The sequence below is a fragment of the Manis javanica genome, chromosome 16 (genome assembly GCF_040802235.1).
Source record: "Manis javanica isolate MJ-LG chromosome 16, MJ_LKY, whole genome shotgun sequence".
Taxonomy (NCBI): Eukaryota; Metazoa; Chordata; class Mammalia; order Pholidota; family Manidae; genus Manis; species Manis javanica.
The window spans coordinates 56,447,320-56,462,666 of record NC_133171.1 but is presented as its reverse complement, the minus strand read 5'-3'; the positions used below and the strand labels follow the sequence as shown (position 1 = coordinate 56,462,666).

Here is a 15,347-nt window from a genome sequence, read left to right as displayed (position 1 = left end):
TTCCCCCTTATCCCTCCCTTCCCACCCATCCTCCCCAGTCCCTTTCTCTTTGGTAACAGCTCATTCTTGAGTTCTGTGTCTCAGTATTTTGCTCCTGTTTTTGCTTAAAGTTTTAAGTCCAGTGAACTTCCACCTTCCCACCTTTGCCACAGGGTCTACAAGTGTCCCTGGCATATGGGTTACATTTTCAAGTGTATGGACGAAATAGAGTGGAAATAGCACTAGATTGAAAGTAAGAACATTAGGGACTCCGTGGCGGCCTCCGCCTCCTCTCGAGGTCTCACTAAGTGGGTCTCACTAAGTACTTTTGACCTTGGGCAAGCTCTTTAAACTATTTCCCTGGATTTCAATTTCCTTATTTGTAAAACTAAAAAGTTAATCTCTAAAGTCCCTGTTAATTTTAACAGAGACTGTCTCATTTTCTTCTGCCAGCCATATTTGGGAGGGGGTGCCTCTGCATTGCACCTCTTCTGGGTTGAGTTGTCCATTGGTTAACGAGGAGCACCCTCTCAGTTCGTTAGCACAAAGCAGCAGACTGCAGTGGTTCTCTGGGCCCGTGAGGTCTCTGAGACTACTTTTCACTTCCCAGCCCGCTTCCTGGAGTAGTTAGTTGGTGCTTAACTGAGTGAATGTGCGGCAAATGAATGAGAAGTGGACCAGGAGATTCTGAGTTATCTCCAAAAAACAAAACACGCCTCCTGCCATCACAGCTTTTCAAGGCTACTGCCGGCGGTTGAACCTCTCGCAGTGCACAGGCGTAGCTCTCGAAGGGAGGCAAACGGGGCCGAGAGAGCCCAGAGCAGCTGCGCGCCCGCCCCGCCCTTCACCACGCGCGTCCCCGCCGCCGCGCGCGTCCCTCCAGCAGCCGCGAGCCGGGCAGGCGGCGCGCTAGCTCCGCGTCGCTCTGGGCAGGCGGCCGCGGCGCCGCGCGGGTGGGTGGGATCGTGGCGGAACTCCGGGTGCCTGGGCAGGGGCCGGAGAGCTCGGTGGCGACGGCTGTTGCGGTGGTGTTCGGTCCCCGCGTCGCGGCGAGGTGAGGGGCTGCCTCTTCACCACCCGGAGGCCAAAGCTGTCCGCTTGTCTTCCACGCGGGCCGCCGCTCAGGCATGGCCGGGATAATTAAGAAGCAGATCCTGAAGCACCTGTCCCGGTGAGAGCGCCGGCCCCCAGCGGTCCCTTGGCCCTCCCTGACCCCCTACGGTCCCCCTCCCTTACGCGGGGCTCCGGGCCTGGCCTCCCTCTCTTCAGCCCGTGGCGGGACTCCGTGGCGGCCTCCGCCTCCTCTCGAGCTGGACAGCCTCCTCCCCGCCCCCGCCCGTTGTCACCACTCTGTTTTGCTCTGGGCCCTCCAGTTCAGGACGCTCCTGCTCTTGGGCGCGTGCCCCAGACTCTCCTCCCCGCCGGAACAGCCCCCTATCCGTCAACGATCTCCTGGATGGCTGCCCCCACTTCGGTTCCCACACCGCCGAGCAGGTCACCCCGTCCTGCCTTGCAAGTCTCCCGGCCCCGCTGACCGTCCTTCCGAGGCCCCCACGGATTCCACCCTTTCCTGCCCGCCCGGCTGGCTTCATCCCGTAGGACCCGCTGCCCCTCCCTCAGGGCCCAAAGCCCGCCTCTTAGCCGCCTCGACAACCGCTCCTCTGCTTCCTCTCCTTCCTCTTGCTGCTTCCGACTAGACCCTTTATCTCCCTGCTGGTCCTAAATAACCCTGCCACCCAATCCCTTATGGCTCATTTTCTGCTCAGATTTCCCACTCCCAACACTGGTTTTCTCGTTCCCAGAAGCTCCCAGCTCCTCCTCTTCTTGGTTTGACTGACCCTGTTGCATCACTCTCGAAAAAGCCGTTCCTCCGATCTCTTTTCTCCCTTCTTTGCTTCTCTTCTCATCACAGACTAAATGGAGAAAGGTCATGAGAGTTGGGCATAAAGTTTCAGTAACCTTGCGTTTAAGATGTGGAGGTTTTCAGACAGCCTTTGAAAAGAAAGGACGTCCACTTCTGCTTTGCAGCCATTTATTAAGCAATGTTAGGACCCTCAGTAATTTGGGCAGCAGGGGGTGGCTGGCAAAACAGTTTTCAGGTGTAACTGGGTAACTGCTGATCCCCCTTGTGTTGATTGCAGGTTGTCCGAACTGTTGTTCACAATAACTGGAAGCTAGCCTTTCACTTAGTTTTTGCTCCTTATTGCAGGTGGGAATTAGTGATGCCTTAGTTCCTTTAGCCCCCGCCAGCCTTTGTGTCTCAAGCAGAGAGTGATTCAGGCCTTGGCACCACAATGTTCAGCGGTTTTCAGGAGGTAGAAGTAGGGGGAGAACCAGTCAACATGGGATACCTGTTTCTTAAACTGTATCTTTCCTGGTCTTCTCATTGTGTTCGTGGGTGGTATGTGAGACATTATAGCTGCTACTGCATTCCCTTTTCTGGCTGACAGTCTGGGTTATTTACTTACTTTGATCTTAGACTTTAATTACTAATTAGACTCAGATACATCTTTTGGTTCATCACCACATTATAAGAGTAAAAGGTTGGAGGCTGGAACTGGAAAGTGCCTTTGGGCCCCTTACTCACTAGTATATTATTTTTTGGGTGGCATTCATCTGGGTATTTCACAAATTTGGTTGTTCTGTGTAAAGATTTAAAAGTAGGACTAATGATTGTGAAATATGACAGAAAATTTAAAGGAAAACTATTCATTTGAATGAACATAGAATCAGAGAATTTTAGGGTTTAGAGATGACCTCACTTTACATAGCATTGTGTTTAAGAGCCTGGGCTTTTTCTGGCTTACTTTCTTCAACTGTAAAGTGGGGATAATAATAGTATCTGACTCAAAGTGTTATTGTTAGAGTTACAAGAGTTTTTCATGTGTGTAAAGACTTAGCACAGTGCCTTAACACATAGTAACTTCAATCAAACATAAGCTGTGGTTATTTTTTGGGCCACAACTTGTATGACAATTTGATATAAGCCATAGACTTCTCCAGAAAAGTTCACATATGTGAACAGGTAATTTTTTATGTAAGTTCTAAGGGGGGGAAGTTATAAACCCCAAAATACATGCCTGAACCTGCAAGGCATCCTGGACCTAGATGGATAACCCCTGACTAGTTCAACCCCTCCTTTTATGGCTGAAGAAACTAAAGCCTAGAGAGGGTAAGTGACATGCCCAAGTTGCAATGGAAGATAAAGTAGTAGAAAAGAACCCAGCTTCCTAACTCTGGGTTTCCCTGTAGTACACACACATTCTGTGCATTTTCTATGAAGATAGGCCTTGTAAAGAAAAAAATTTAATAGTACAGGCTTTGAAACCAATATAAGATTGTATATCAGTGACACTTCAATAAAAAAAAAAGACCTACCTTCAGAAAAAAAAAATAATGCAGGCTGACACATTCAGGGAATTCTTAGTGAACAAAGTATCTCTTTTAGGTGAAGTAGGAATAGGTATGACAGACATTGGTAGAAATTTCCTCAGTATTGTGAAGAGGAGGAAGAGATGAAGGTTTTTCAAGGCTGCCATTTCTGGACTTCAGGAAAAGAAGCTAGGACATGGGTCTGATTGGAGGTAAGGTCAGACTCTTGGGGATTTTGTATTTGGTCTGGTTGGGGGACAGGTTAAAATTTTGGGGCCCTTCTATATGCTTGTCTTGGGAAAATGGCATAATCATGTATGACATTTTTGTCTCTGTATGGTCTCCACTACATCTGCAGAGAGCCTGGCCTGCCCAGAGGCTACTGTAGCTTCTGTGGCTTGCCAAACCTGATGGGGAAAGAGAGAAGAGAAGGTTTACTGAGTTACTATGTTAAATAAATATTTGTAGGGGTTTAATAATTACTTGTTGCTGGTGATGACAGTGCCACTTGACCTGGAGGAGGGTGTCCTATTGCAGGAAGGATATCCCAGTGACTCTCATATGTGTTTCATTTTGGTCATGAAGTTTCAAATATTAAGGTGTCTTTTTGGATTGCATTCTCATTAGTATTTTGGTAAACAAGATAAGGTGGTGGTACTCAAGACAGTTTTGTTAAGTGCCCACTCTAGGCCAGGCCCTAATTTGGACATTGGAGATTCAGCAGGGAAGAAATGAAAAGGTCTTTTAAGGGCTTTAACCTATTGTTTGGATGACTGTTGTGTAATACAAATAGTTTCAATGCACAGTATTCCTTTAAAGAGACTCCAGAGGGGACCTTTACTTAGAAACAAAAGTAATCATTTAAAAATATCCAAAATCAATTTTTCATTAAATTAGATTATTGTTTTAGATTACTTTAGCTAATGACCTTTCATTATACAAGACAAAATATGATTGATTATTGTACATTACTGATACCAAAAAAAAAAAAAAAACATGCGAGAAATCCTGTTGTTTTATTAGTATGGATAACAATGCGAAAAAAAAAAAAAGATTGATTATAAGGTAAGTCAAGGGACTATGGCTCATGGAAAGAGCGTGGACTCTGGAGCCAGACAAGCCAGATTCACTTTCCAGCTCTGCCACTTAATAATGAACAGGGCAGCCTTTCTGAGCCTTAGTCTTCTTATCTGTAAAAGGTGATAATAAGGAAGTATACTACATACCTAGCAGTTTTTTTTTTTGAGGATTGGGGATTAAGTATTTATTATAGTACCTGGCATGTAAGTAGAGTTTAATAAAGAGTAGCTGTTATAACATGAGCAGGCAAGTTTAGGGACACTACCACACTGTGACCTACCACAGTAGGATGACGGCAGTCCACTTGACTGGTGACTGGCTCTTTTTAGAAACCTTCGGAAGTCTAAATTACCTACTCTAAATGGCTGTAGGAAATGTGATCCTAAGTAACAGAGGCATGGCTGATAGATATTTTAAAAACATAAGTAATAAGTGAAATTCAGAGGCACAGAAGATTTCAGAGTCCTTTAGGAGAAGAGCCTGATTGTGAGCTTAGCCCTCTTAGTTCCTAATCAGTGCCTTCACTCTTTATTACTCATCACCCTGAAGAGATCACTGGAGCTAGCCCCCTGTGTGCAGCAGGGAGCTGCAGGCTCCGAGAGGCTGACGGGCTTGCTCAGGGTTTGTTAAGGTGCAGGTCTGTGGACTAGTCTCAACTTCCAGATCACGCCTCTTTATACTAGACCTCACTTATTGTCACCTGTGTTTCCCAAATAATTATTTTGTGCAGAATAAAACAATTATTTTGCTTCAGAATAAAGTGCTTTTATTTACTTAGCACATATTTGATAATAATAGCCAACTGTCCGAATAAGAATTTTCCGAAGCTTGTGATTTAATCCTCAGTCTAATCATATGAGGTAGATATTAGGCCCATTTTATAAATGAAGAAATGAGGCACAAAGAGGCTAAATAACTTGCCCCAAACCATAGCTAATAAGTGATGGAACTGAGATCCAAACATAGGCACTTTGATTCCAGAGCCATGCTCTTTAACCACTCTGCTGCCATATGCTTCTCATCTATTATTTTAAGCTGAACATACCCTTATCACCAGCACCCACATGAAAGAACAGAATATTAGTAGCACCCAAGAAGCCGTTGGGTCTTCTTTCATCATTACCTACACCAAAGGGTAACTACTGTCCGAATTTCTAACAGCATAGATTAGTCTCTTTCTATACTCTCTATATAAATGTAATCATAAAGTATGTATGCTTTTATGTCTGGCTTATGCAGTTCAACATTATTTTTGTGAGATTAATCCATATCGTTGCATCAGGTTGTAGATTCTCAATTTTCATTTCTGCATAGCATTCTATTTTGTATATATACCTCACTTTATTTATACATTTTATGGTTGATGGACATTTGGATAGTTTCCCAGTTTAGGGCTATGATGAATAGTGCTGCTAGGAATATTGTAGAACATGTCCTTTAGTGAACAAGTGTACAGACCTCTGTAGGAGATATACATAGGAGGTGGAATTTCTGGGTTGGAGGATATGTATATGTTAAATTTTAATACCTAGTGCCAAACAGTTTTCCAGAGTTGCTTGGTAAATCTGCACTTCCACTTGAAGTATATGAGAGTTCTAGTTATTCTACATCCTTGCCAACACTTGACTTTTTTCATTTTTTTCATTTTAGCCATTTTGGTGGATGTGTTTTGAAAAATTCTTTACTTGATTTGTGGTAAACCAGATGGCCACTTCATTTTTCCTTCTGTTTAATTTTTAAATTCTGATCTGTTTATAAATTGTAATCACAAGCAAGTGTCAGAACCTTGAAAACATAAGAGCTTTTTGGAGAAATGTTCAAGTTAGACAGGTTCAGTGAAAATAATTAGGGTAATTTACAACCATTAATCCATAACATTTCTTAACTTGGAATGCATGTGATGCTTAGCTCTGTCAAACTAACAATTATGTGTATTAAGGAAAGGAGGAGCTGTTCTTCAGGCATTTGGGTTTTTGTTAAATATTTGGTCTTCAGACTACCCTGGATATTAAACAGTTTCATTCTGTTCCATAGCTTAGCACTTCATTGGCATAGCGTTTCATCTTTACTTCACAAACTAAAATTTGAACTGCATAGCTCTTGTATTATATTATAGTCTTAACAACTCTCGAAGGGTGATTCTCTTACCATAAAATGGTTGTTTTATGTCTTAAAAAGCAATAAAAATTTCAAAGCAGTACTGTTGTATGTATCTAACATGTAATAGGTTAATGAATGGTTCACAAATAAATGATGTTACTTGTTTTGAAAAATTGATTGAGAGGCACATCAGTGTAGCAGAATCAAGGCATTAGATTCCACAAGGTGACTGTGTATATTGATTCTGCCACTTGTAAGCTATGTGTTCAGCAAGTCTTTCAGCTTCTTGAAACTTCATTTTCCTCATCTGTGAAATGGGGGACAATAACACAGTGTTGTTTTGAGGATGAGAATAGTATAAAAACTGCTTGGTACCCCCCAAAATATTCAGTAAACAGTGACTGTTATTATTTACCCTTTTAAAAAAAATTTTAATGCACAATTAATTTTATTTCTGAGGTAGGACAAATTCTTTTTATTTTTTTGCCTATTATTATTTTATTTTATTATTATTTTTTGTTTTGCTGTCATTAATGTACAATTACATGAAAAACATTATGGTTACTGGACTCCCCCTATTATCAAGTCCCCACCACATACCCCATTACAGTCACTGTCCATCAGCATAGTAAGATGCTACAGAATCATTACTTGTCTTCTCTGTGTTATACTGCCTTCCCCCTACATTATACATGCTAATTGTGACACCCCTTTCTCCCCATTATCCCTCCCTTCCCACCCATCCTCCCCAGTCTCATTCCCTTTGGTAACTGTTACTCCATTCTTGGGTTCTGTGAGTCTGCTGCTGTTTTGTTCCTTCAGTTTTTGCTTTGTTCTTATACTCCACAGATGAGTGAAATCATTTGATACATGTCTTTTTACACCTATCTTATTTCACTGAGCATGATACCCTCTAGCTCCATCCATGTTGTTGCAAATGGTAGGATTTGTTTTCTTCTTATGGCTGAATAATATTCCATTGTGTATATGTACTACATCTTCTTTATCCATTCATCTACTGATGGACACTTAGGCTGATTCCATTTCTTGGCTATTGTAAATAGTGCTGCGATAGACATTGGGGTGCGTAGGTCTTTTTCAAACTGGGCTGCTGCATTCTTAGGGTAAATTCCTAAGAGTGGAATTCCCAGGTCAAATGGTATTTCTATGGACAATATTAAATCTTCCTGTCTATGAGCCCGGGATGTGTTTCCATTTATTGGTATCTTCTTTAATTTCTCTCATGAGTGTCTTGTAGTTTTCAGAAAATAGGTCTTTCACTTCCTTGGTTAGGTTTATTCTTAGGTATTTTATTCTTTTTGAGGCAACTGTGAATGGAACTGTTTTCCTGATTTCTCTTTCTGCTAGTTCATCGTTTGTGTATAGGAATGCAACAGATTTCTATGTATTAACTTTGTATCACGCAACTTTGCTGAATTCAGATATTAGTTCTAGTAGTTTTGGCGTGGATTCTTAAGGGTTTTTTATGTACAATATCATGACATCTGCAAACAGGGACAGTTTGACTTCTTCCTTATCCATCTGTACACCTTTTATTTCTTTGTGTTGTCTGACTGCCGTGGCTAAGACCTCCAGAACTATGTTGAATAAAAGTGGGGAGAGTGGGCATCCTTGTCTTTTTCCTGATCTTAAAAGAAAAGCTTTCAGCTTCTCACTGTTAAGTATAATGTTGGCTGTGGGTTTGTCATATATGGCCTTTATTATGTTGAGGTACTTGCCCTCTATACCCATTTTGTTGAGAGTTTTTATCATGAATGGATGTTGAATTTTGTCTCATACTTTTTCAGCATCTATGGAGATAATCATGTGGTTTTTGTCTTACTTTTTGTTGATGTGGTGGATGATGTTGATAGATTTTCGAATGTTGTACCATCCTTGCATCCCTGGGATGAATCCCCCTTGATCATGATGAATTATCTTTTTTATGTATTTTTGAATTTGATTTGCTAATATTTTGTTGAGTATTTCAGCATCTATGTTCATAAGGGATATTGGTCTGTAATTTTCTTTTTTGGTGGTGTCTTTGCCTAATTTTGGTATGAGAGTGATGTTGACCTTGTAGAATGAGTTTGGGAGGATTCCCTCCTCTTCTATTGTTTGGAAAACTTTAAGGAGGATGGGTATTAGGTCTTCACTAAATGTTTGATAAAATTCAGCGGTGAAACCATCTGGTCCAGGAGTTTTGTTCTTAGGTAGTTTTTTGATTACCAGTTCTATTTCATTGCTGGTAATTGGTCTATTCAGATTTTCTGTTTCTTCCTGGGTCAGCCTTGGAAGGTTGTATTTTTCTAGAAAGTTGTCCATTTCTTCTAGGTTATCCAGTTTGTGACCATATAATTTTTCATAGTATTGTCTAATAATTCTTTGTACTTCTGTGGTATCCATTGTGATTTTTCCTTTCTCATTGCTGATTCTTTTGTTTGTAGACTCTCTTTTTTTCTTGATAAGTCTGGCTAGGGGTTTATCTATTTTGTTTATTTTCTCAAAGAACCAGCTCTTGCTTTCATTGCTTCTTTCTATTGTTTTATTCTTCTTGATTTTATTTATTTCTCTTCTAATCTTTATTATGTCTCTCCATCTACTGACTTTGGGTCTCATTTGTTCTTTCTTTTCTAGTTTCATTAATTGTGAGTTTAGACTGTTCATTTGGGATTGTTCTTTCCTGAGGTAGGCCTGTATTGCAATATACTTCCCCTTTAGCACAGCCTTCATTGCGTCCCACAGATTTTGTGGTGTTGAATTACTGTTGTCATTTGTCTTCATATATTGCTTGATCTCTGTTTTTATTTGACCGTTGATCCATTGATTATTTAGGAGCATGTTATTAAGCCTTCATGTGTTTGTGGGCTTTTTTGTTTTATTTGTGTAATTTATTTCTAGTTTCATACCTTTGTGATCTGAGAAGCTGATTGGTACAATTTCAATCTTTTTGAATATACTGAGGCTCTTTTTGTGTCCTAGTATATGATCTATTCTTGAAAATGTTCCATGTGCACTTGAGAAGAATGTGTATCCTGTTGCTTTTGGATGAAGTGTTCTATAGATGTCTGTTAGGTCCATCTATTCTAATATGTTGTTCAGTGTCTCTGTCTCTACTTATTTTCTGTCTCGTTGATCTGTCCTTTGAAGTGAGTGCTGTGTTGAAGTCTTTTAAAATGAATGAATTGTCTACTATTTCCCCCTTTAATTCTGTTAGTATTTGTTTCACATATGTAGGTACTCCTATTTTGGGTGCCTAGATATTTGTAATAGTTATATCCTCTTGTTGGACTGACCCCTTTATCATTATGTAATGTCCTTCTTTGTCTCTTGTGACTTTCTTTGTTTTGAAGTCTATTTTGTCTGATACAAGTACTGCAACTCCTACTTTTTTTCTCCCTATTGTTTGCATGAAATATCTTTTTCCATCCCTTGACTTTTAGTCTGTGTATGTCTTTGGGTTTGAGGTGAGTCTCTTGTAGGCAGCATATAGATGGGTCTTGTTTTTTTATCCATTCAGTGGCTCTGTGTCTTTTGATTGGTACATTCAATCCATTTACATTTAGGGTGATTATCGATTTGTATGTACTTATTGCCATTGCATGGTTTAGATTTGTGGTTACCAAAGGTTCAAGGGTAATTCCTTTACTATCTAACAGTCTAATTTAACTCACTTGGTATGCTATTACAAACACAACCCAAAGGTTCTTTTTTTCTCCTCCTATTTCTTCCTCCTCCATTCTTTATATGTTAGGTATCATATTCTGTACTCTTTGTCTATCCCTTGATTGACTTTGGGGGTAGTTGATTTGATTTTGCAGCTGCTTGGTAATTAATTGTTCTACTTTGCTGTGGTCTTATTTCCCCTGGTGACATCTATTTAGCCTTAGGAATACTTCCATCTATAACAGTCCCTCCAAAATGCACTGTAGAAGTGGTTTATGGGAGGTAAATTCTCTCAGCTTTTGCTTATCTTTAAATTGTTTAATCCCTCCTTCAAATTTAAGTGATAACCTTGCCAGGTAGAGTATTCTTGGTTCCAGGCCTTTCTGCTTCATTGCATTAAATATATCTTTCTACTCTCTTCTGGCCTGTAAGATTTCTGTTTAGAAATCTGATGATAGCCTGATGGGTTTTCCTTTTTATATAATCTTTTTTCTCTCCCTAGCTGCTTTTAAAAGTCTGTCTTTATCCTTGATCTTTGCCATTTTAATTATTATTATATGTCTTGATGTTGTCTTCCTGGAGTCCCTTGTGTTGGGAGATCTGTACACCTCCATGGCTTGAGAGACTATCTCCTTCCCCAGATTGGGGAAGTTTTCAGCAAGTACCTCCTCAATAACACTTTCTATCCCTTTTTCTCTGTCTTCTTTTTCTGGTACCCCTATGATGTGGATATTGTTCTGTTTGGATTGGTCACACAGTTCTCTCAATAGTCTTTTGTTCTTAGAGATTCTTTTTTCTCTCTGTGCCTCAGCTTCTTTGTATTCCTCTTCTCTAATTTCTATCCCATTTACTGTCTCCTCTACTACATCTAATCTGATTTTAAATCCCTCCATTGTATGTTTCATTTCAGATATGGAATTTCTTAATGATTGAATCTCCATCTTAAATTCGTCTTGAGTTCTTGAATATTTTTCTGTACCTCGATGAGCATGTTTATGATTTTTATTTTAAAGTCTCTTTCAGGAAGATTGGTGAGTTCAGCTTCATTTAGCCCTTTTTCTGGGGTTTGTAATACTTTGGTCTGAACCAGGTTCTTTTGACGTTTCATAATTCTATGTGGTGCCGTCTAGTGCCCAGAAGCTGTAGTCTCTGGAGCTGCTCAGCCCCTAGAGTGAGGTTGGGGTTTGTAGTGGAGTGGCACTGGTGCCTGGAGGCAGGAAAGAGCTGTTTCCTGATTCCTGGCTGCAGTGCCTGCCTCCAGTATCAGAGCCAGTGGGCCAAGCACACAGGTGTAAGCCTCCATGCTTGGTGTCTCTAGCTGTTGTGGGCGGGGCCTCCCTCTGGATGGCCTGACGCCGGTGCACTCTGCCAGTTTGCGAGCAGGTGCTGGCAGTCCAGGAGGAAGGTGCAGCAGGCTGCGTGTCACAGTGGGGGTCCTTGGAGCTGAGTAGGCAGCCAGGGGGATGGGGCACCTGAAGCTCCTCAAAGTTCCCAACCTGCTGGGCAGAGTGCACCCAGACAATGTTGTCCCCCTATCCCTTTTCTCGTGTAGCAAGCTCCATGCCAACCCTGCCCCTTCATCAGCCCTCTCACTGCTAAGAAGCCTTTCAGACCGCCTGCCTTTCCTTTGTCCCAGAGTGGTTAGATGTTGATGCCCATCCTCCACAAATGGCCAGAATCTCAGTCTTTCAAGCACTTTACCTGTCCCAGCTCCCCAACCCCAGCAACCTCCAGAGCACCACACAGTGTACGTCTGTGGTCCAAAGCACACCTCCAGGGCTGGGTGTTCAGCAATTCTAGGCTTCCACCCACTCCCCGTTCCATTTCTCTTCCTCCCACCAGAGAGCTGGGGTGGGGGAAGGGCTTAGGTCCCACTGGATCAAGGCTTTCGTACATTATCCAGTGTCGTGAAGTCTGCTCTGTTTGTGAGGTCTGTATGCAGTCTGGAGTGCACAATTTATTTTTAACAGGCTTTCAAGCATCTCTTCATGCATGTGTAGACATACATATACAAATTTTTGTGGTATCATTAATATACAATTATATGAGCAACATTATGGTAACTAGACTCCCCCCATTATCAAGTTCCCACCACATACCCCATTAAAGTCACTGTCCATCAGCATAGTAAGATGCTATAGAATCACTATTTGCCTTGTCTTTGTACTGCCTTCCCCGTGTCTCCCCCAGTAATATGTGTGCTAATCGTAATGCCCCTTTTTCCCCCTTATCCCTCCCTGCCCCCTCATACTCCACAGTCCCTTTCCCTCTCGTATCTGTTAGCCTATTCTTTGTTTCTGTGAGTCTGCTGCTGTTTTGTTCCTTCAGTTTTTTTCTTTGTTCTTATTCTCCACAGATGAGTGAGATCATTTGATGCTTGTCTTTCTCCACCTGGCTTATTTCACTGAGCATAGTACCCTCTAGCTCCAATCATGTTGTTGCAAATGGTAGGATTTGTTTTCCTCTTATGGCTGAATAATATTCCATTGTGTATATGTACCACTCTTCTTTATCCATTCACCTACTGATGGACACTTAGGTTGTTTCTATTTCTTGGCTATTGTAAATAGTGCAGCGAAGGACATTGGGGTGCATATGTCTTTTTCAAACTGGGCTGCTGTATTTTTTTTTCTCTTCACTTTTTAAAAAATTTTCTTATCATTAATCTACAATTACATGAAGAATATTATGTTTACTAGGGTCCCCTCTTCACCAAGTCCCCCCCACAAACCCCATTACAGTCACTGTCCATCAGCGTAGTAAGATGTTGTAGAATCACTACTTGTCTTCTCTGTGTTGCACAGCCCTCCCTATGCCCCCACCACATTATACATGCTAATCGTAATACCTCCTTTCTTCTTCCTCACCCGTATCCCTCCCTTCCCTCCTATTCTCCCCAGTCCCTTTCCCTTTGGTAACTGTTAGTCCACTCTTGGGTTCTGTGTTTCTGCTGCTGTTTTATTCCTTCAGTTTTTCTTTGTTCTTATACTCCACATATGAGTGAAATCATTTGCTATTTGTCTTTCTCTGCTTGGCTTATTTCACTGAGCATAATACCCTCTAGCTCCATCCATGTTGCTGCAAATGGTAAGATTTGTTTTCTTCTTATGGCTGAGTAATATTCCATCGAGTATATGTACCACACCTTCTTTATCCATTCATCTACTGATGGACACTTAGGTTGCTTCCATTTCTTGGCTATTGTAAATAGTGCTGTGAAAAACATAGGGGTGCATCTGTCTTTTTCAAACTGGGCTGCTGCATTCTTAGGGTAAATTCCTAGAAGTGAAATTCCTGGGTCAAATGGTATGTCAATTTTGAGCATTCTGAGGAACCTCCATACTGCTTTCCACAATGGTTGAACTAATTTACATTCCCACCAGCAGTGTAAGAGGGTTCCTCTTTCTCCACAACCTCGCCAACATTTGTTGTTGTTTGTCTTTTGGATGGTAGCCATCCTTACTGGTGTGAGGTGATACCTCATTGTGGTTTTAATTTGCATTTCTCTGATAACTAGTGATGTGGTGCATCTTTTCATGTGACTGTTGGCCATCTGTATTTCTTCTTTGGAGAACTGTTCAGCTCTCTGCCCATTTTTTAATTGGATTATTTGCTTTTTGTTTGTTGAGGTGCGTAAACTCTTTATATGTTTTGGATGTCAAGCCTTTATTGGATCTGTCATTTATGAATATATTCTCCTATACTGTAGGATGCCTTTTTGTTCTATTGATGGTGTCCTTTGCTGTACAGAAGCTTTTCTGCTTGATGTAGTCCCACTTGTTCATTTTTGCTTTTGTTTTCCTTGCCCGGGGAGATATGTTCATGAAGAAGCCGCTCATGTTTATGTCCAAGAGATTTTTGCCAATGTTTTTTCTAAGAGTATGGTTTCATGACTTACATTCAGGTCTTTGATCCATTTCGAATTTACTTTTGTGTATGGGGTTAGACAGTGATCCAGTTTCAGTCTCTTACATTTAGCTGCCCAGTTTTGCCAGCACCATCTGTTGAAGAGACTCTCATTTCCCCATTATATGTCCATGGCCCCTTTATCGTATATTAATTGACCATAAATGTTTGGGTTAATGTCTGGAGTCTCTATTCTGTTCCACTGGTCTGTGGCTCTGTTCTTGTGCCAGTACCAAATTGTCTTGATTGCTATGGCTTTGTAGTAGAGCTTGAAGTTGGGGAGTGAGATCCGTCCCCCCGCCCCCACTTTATTCTTCTTTCTCAGGATTGCTTTGGCTATTCGGGGTCTTTGGTGTTTCCATATGAATTTTTGAACTATTTTTTCCAGTTCGTTGAAGAATGTTTCTGGTAATTTGATAGGGATTGCATCAAATCTCTATATTGCTTTGGACAGGATGGCCATTTTGACGATATTAATTCTTCCTAGCCAAGAGCATGGGATGAGTTTCCATTTGTTAGTGTCCCCTTTAATTTCTCTTAAGAGTGTCTTTTAGTTTTCAGGGTATAGGTCTTTCACTTCCTTGGTTAGGTTTATTCCTAGGTATTTTATTCTTTTTAATGCAATTGTGAATGGAACTGTTTTCCTGATTTCTCTTTCTGTTGGTTCATTGTTAGTATATAGGAAAGCCACAGATTTCTGTGTGTGAATTTTGTATCCTGCAACTTTGCTGTATTCCAATATCAGTTCTAGTAGTTTTGGAGTGGCATCTCTTTAGGGTCTTTTATGTACAATATCATGTCATCTGTAAATAGTGACAGTTTAACTTCTTCTTTACCAATCTGGATACCTTGTATTTCTTTGTTTCGTCTAATTGCCATGGCTAGGACCTCCAGTACTATGTTAAATAAGAGTGGGGAGAGTGGGCATCCTTGTCTTGTTCCCGAGGGCTGCTGTATTCTTAGGGTAAATTCCTAGGAGTGGAATTCCTGGGTCAAATGGTATTTTTATTTTGAGCATTCTGAGGAACCTCCATACTGCTTTCCACAGTGGTTGAAGTAGTTTACATTCCCACCAGCAGTGTAGGAGGGTTCCCCTTTCTCCACATCCTCGCCAACATTTTTTGTTGTTTGTCTTTTGGATGGTGGCGATCCTTACTGGTGTGAGGTGCTATCTCATTGTGGTTTTAATTTGCATTTCTCTGATGATTAGCAATGTGGAGCATTTTTTATGTGCCTGTTGGCCA

The 15,347-nt window shown here is 41.2% G+C and overlaps 1 protein-coding gene across 3 annotated transcripts in view; it reads left to right on the top strand.

Annotated features, from left to right (window-relative positions):
* The first annotated feature begins 890 nt into the window (after window positions 1-890).
* BLTP3A (bridge-like lipid transfer protein family member 3A) overlaps window positions 891-15,347 on the top strand; it is a 63,450-nt gene continuing 48,993 nt past the window's right edge. For 2 of the 3 annotated variants that reach the window (XM_037000733.2, XM_037000732.2), the window contains exon 1: window positions 892-1,150. In XM_037000733.2, coding sequence (XP_036856628.2) covers window positions 1,107-1,150 — 44 coding nt within the window. In that variant the 5' untranslated portion in view covers window positions 892-1,106. Of the gene's footprint in view, window positions 1,151-15,347 lie in introns of all 3 variants that reach the window. The other variant, XM_037000734.2, reaches the window with a different exon arrangement.